Source organism: Clupea harengus, chromosome 12, assembly GCF_900700415.2.
Source record: "Clupea harengus chromosome 12, Ch_v2.0.2, whole genome shotgun sequence".
NCBI classification, from domain to species: Eukaryota; Metazoa; Chordata; class Actinopteri; order Clupeiformes; family Clupeidae; genus Clupea; species Clupea harengus.
In genome coordinates, this window is record NC_045163.1 from 21791098 (window position 1) to 21793597 (window position 2500).

The following is a 2500-nucleotide window of genomic DNA, read 5'->3' on the forward strand; positions in this document are numbered from 1 at the left end:
ACACACACACACACACACACACACACACACACACGCACTCACCTGGTGTGGCTGTTTGACGACAGGCTCTCCCAGGGCTGGGTGCTGCAGCCGCTGCCACTGAAGGCTCCGCAGCTCCCGTCCAGCCGCACCAGCAGGTCTTTGGCCGCTGTCTCCGCCGTCTTACGGCAGTCGTGCGCCCGCTTCAGCGCCTGCGTAATACTCTCCTCGCCTGTCTGCTCTCCTGTGGACACACACACACACACACACACACACACTCAGACAGGTCTAGGATACAGGCTGATACATACAGAAAGTCCCCAGTCCTCACGCTACAAAGCCTGTGACTAGTTATGAAGCAATAGGACCAATAGCACTAATAGTAGTAAATAGTGCTCTTCATTTATGCTGTTGGTTAGTAGGCATCTGATGCACTGCGGAGGACTTGTGGAAGGGGCTCATATCCTCAGAGGACACGGAAGAGAGTGTGAATAAGAGACAGTGAGTGAGAGAAGAGGAGAGACTGAGAGAAACAGAGAGAGGGAACGAGAGAGAGGAAGAGTGAGAGAGTGCCAAGGGAGAGATTTATGGCTGCCACGCTCTGGATCACTGACGATGAACACTGAATGAGGTGTGTGAGCGCGGCGCTAGTCGTTAGCGCTGCGTCTGTGCACTTAATGCGTGACGAGGGACGTCAGCCCGCTCCTCTCCTGCATTTAACACGCGACTGGGGGGGAAACTAGCGTAACACTAGCTCATTACACATCTGATAGCTGACGCTTAGTGCGTGTTGGTGCTTTGAACACGGGTCATGTAAGTTTAGCACCCCACAGCTGCTGCTGCTGCTAGCGTGTTATGTTCTCAGTGTGTGTGTGTGTGTGTTTGTGTTATGTGCTCAGTGTGTGCTGGGGGAGTTGTATGTGTGCGACTTAATGTGTGGTGGGGGGACAGTAGCTATCCATTTGGGCTGTTTTCACACTTGGTCTGTTCTGCTGGTCCGAAACCGGGTGCGATTATTCCCTCCTCCCCCTGCTCCCGCTGGTCTCTTTCACATTATATTATTTGGTGAAGAATCACGGTCCCTTTATGTCAACAGTACATGAGCTGCAGCTGTTATTTACCAATGGCGCTAGGCTATGGAAAGGGGAAAAGAGGAAAGCCACACTTGTTTTTCTTCATCTTTTTGGACATTTGATCAAGTGGATGTAGAAGAAGAAGTAGTTTCTTGTTTAAAAGTGATGTATTTATTGTGCGAAAATTTGGATGAACTGAACTGAACTCAAAGCTCCTCTGGTGTGAAAGCACCCTCCCACATCTAATGTCTGAAAAGGGACAACCCACTGTTGCTGGCTACCTGGGGGGACATCTGCACAGGAAATTAGACATCACAGCTACAGACAAACCCTTAGGATCAAAACCCAGGGGTGCTGGCAGCATTTATTAGACAGCTTCTAGAGAGAGTGGGTATAGACTAGAGTGGGTATAGACTAGAGCGTGGGTATAGACTAGAGTGGGTATAGACTAGAGTGGGTTTAGACTAGAGGGGGTATAGACTAGAGCGTGACTAGAGTGGGTATAGACTAGAGTGGGTATAGACTAGAGTGGGTATAGACTAGAGTGGGTATAGACTAGAGCGTGACTAGAGTGGGTATAGACTAGAGTGGGTATAGACTAGAGTGGGTATAGACTAGAGTGGGTATAGACCAGAGCGTGGGTATAGACTAGAGTGGGTATAGACTAGAGTGGGTATAGACTAGAGTGGGTATAGACTAGAGCGTGACTAGAGCGGGTATAGAGTAGAGAGTGGGTATAGACTAGAGTGGGTATAGACTAGAGTGGGTATAGACTAGAGTGGGTATAGACCAGAGCGTGGGTATAGACTAGAGTGGGTATAGACTAGAGTGGGTATAGACTAGAGCGTGGGTATAGACTAGAGCGTGGGTATAGACTAGAGTGGGTATAGACTAGAGCGTGGGTATAGACTAGAGAGTGGGTATAGAATAGAGTGGGTATAGACTAGAGCGTGACTAGAGCGTGGGTATAGACTAGAGAGGGGGTATAGACTAGAGCGTGGGTATAGACTAGAGTGGGTATAGACTAGAGTGGGTATAGACTAGAGCGTGACTAGCGTGGGTATAGACTAGAGTGGGTATAGACTAGAGTGGGTATAGACTAGAGCGTGGGTATAGACTAGAGTGGGTATAGACTAGAGTGGGTATAGACTAGAGCGTGACTAGCGTGGGTATAGACTAGAGTGGGTATAGACTAGAGTGGGTATAGACTAGAGCGTGACTAGCGTGGGTATAGACTAGCGTGGGTACAGACTAGAGCGTGGGTATAGACTAGAGTGGGTATAGACTAGCGTGGGTACAGACTAGAGCGTGGGTATAGACTAGAGTGGGTATAGACTAGAGCGTGGGTATAGACTAGAGCGTGACTAGAGCGTGGGTATAGACTAGAGTGGGTATAGACTAGAGTGGGTATAGACCACCACTTGGCAGAGCTGCTCTGGTCAGCTGCC

The 2500-nt window shown here is 49.3% G+C and overlaps 1 protein-coding gene across 3 annotated transcripts in view; it reads right to left on the reverse strand.

The window, feature by feature from the left end:
- mcc (MCC regulator of WNT signaling pathway) overlaps positions 1-2500 on the reverse strand; it is a 97329-nt gene that overhangs the window by 20526 nt on the left and 74303 nt on the right. For all 3 annotated transcript variants that reach the window (XM_031577902.2, XM_031577901.2, XM_031577903.2), the window contains one exon: positions 43-223. In XM_031577902.2, coding sequence (XP_031433762.1) covers positions 43-223 — 181 coding nt within the window. The remainder of the gene's footprint in view (positions 1-42; positions 224-2500) is intronic.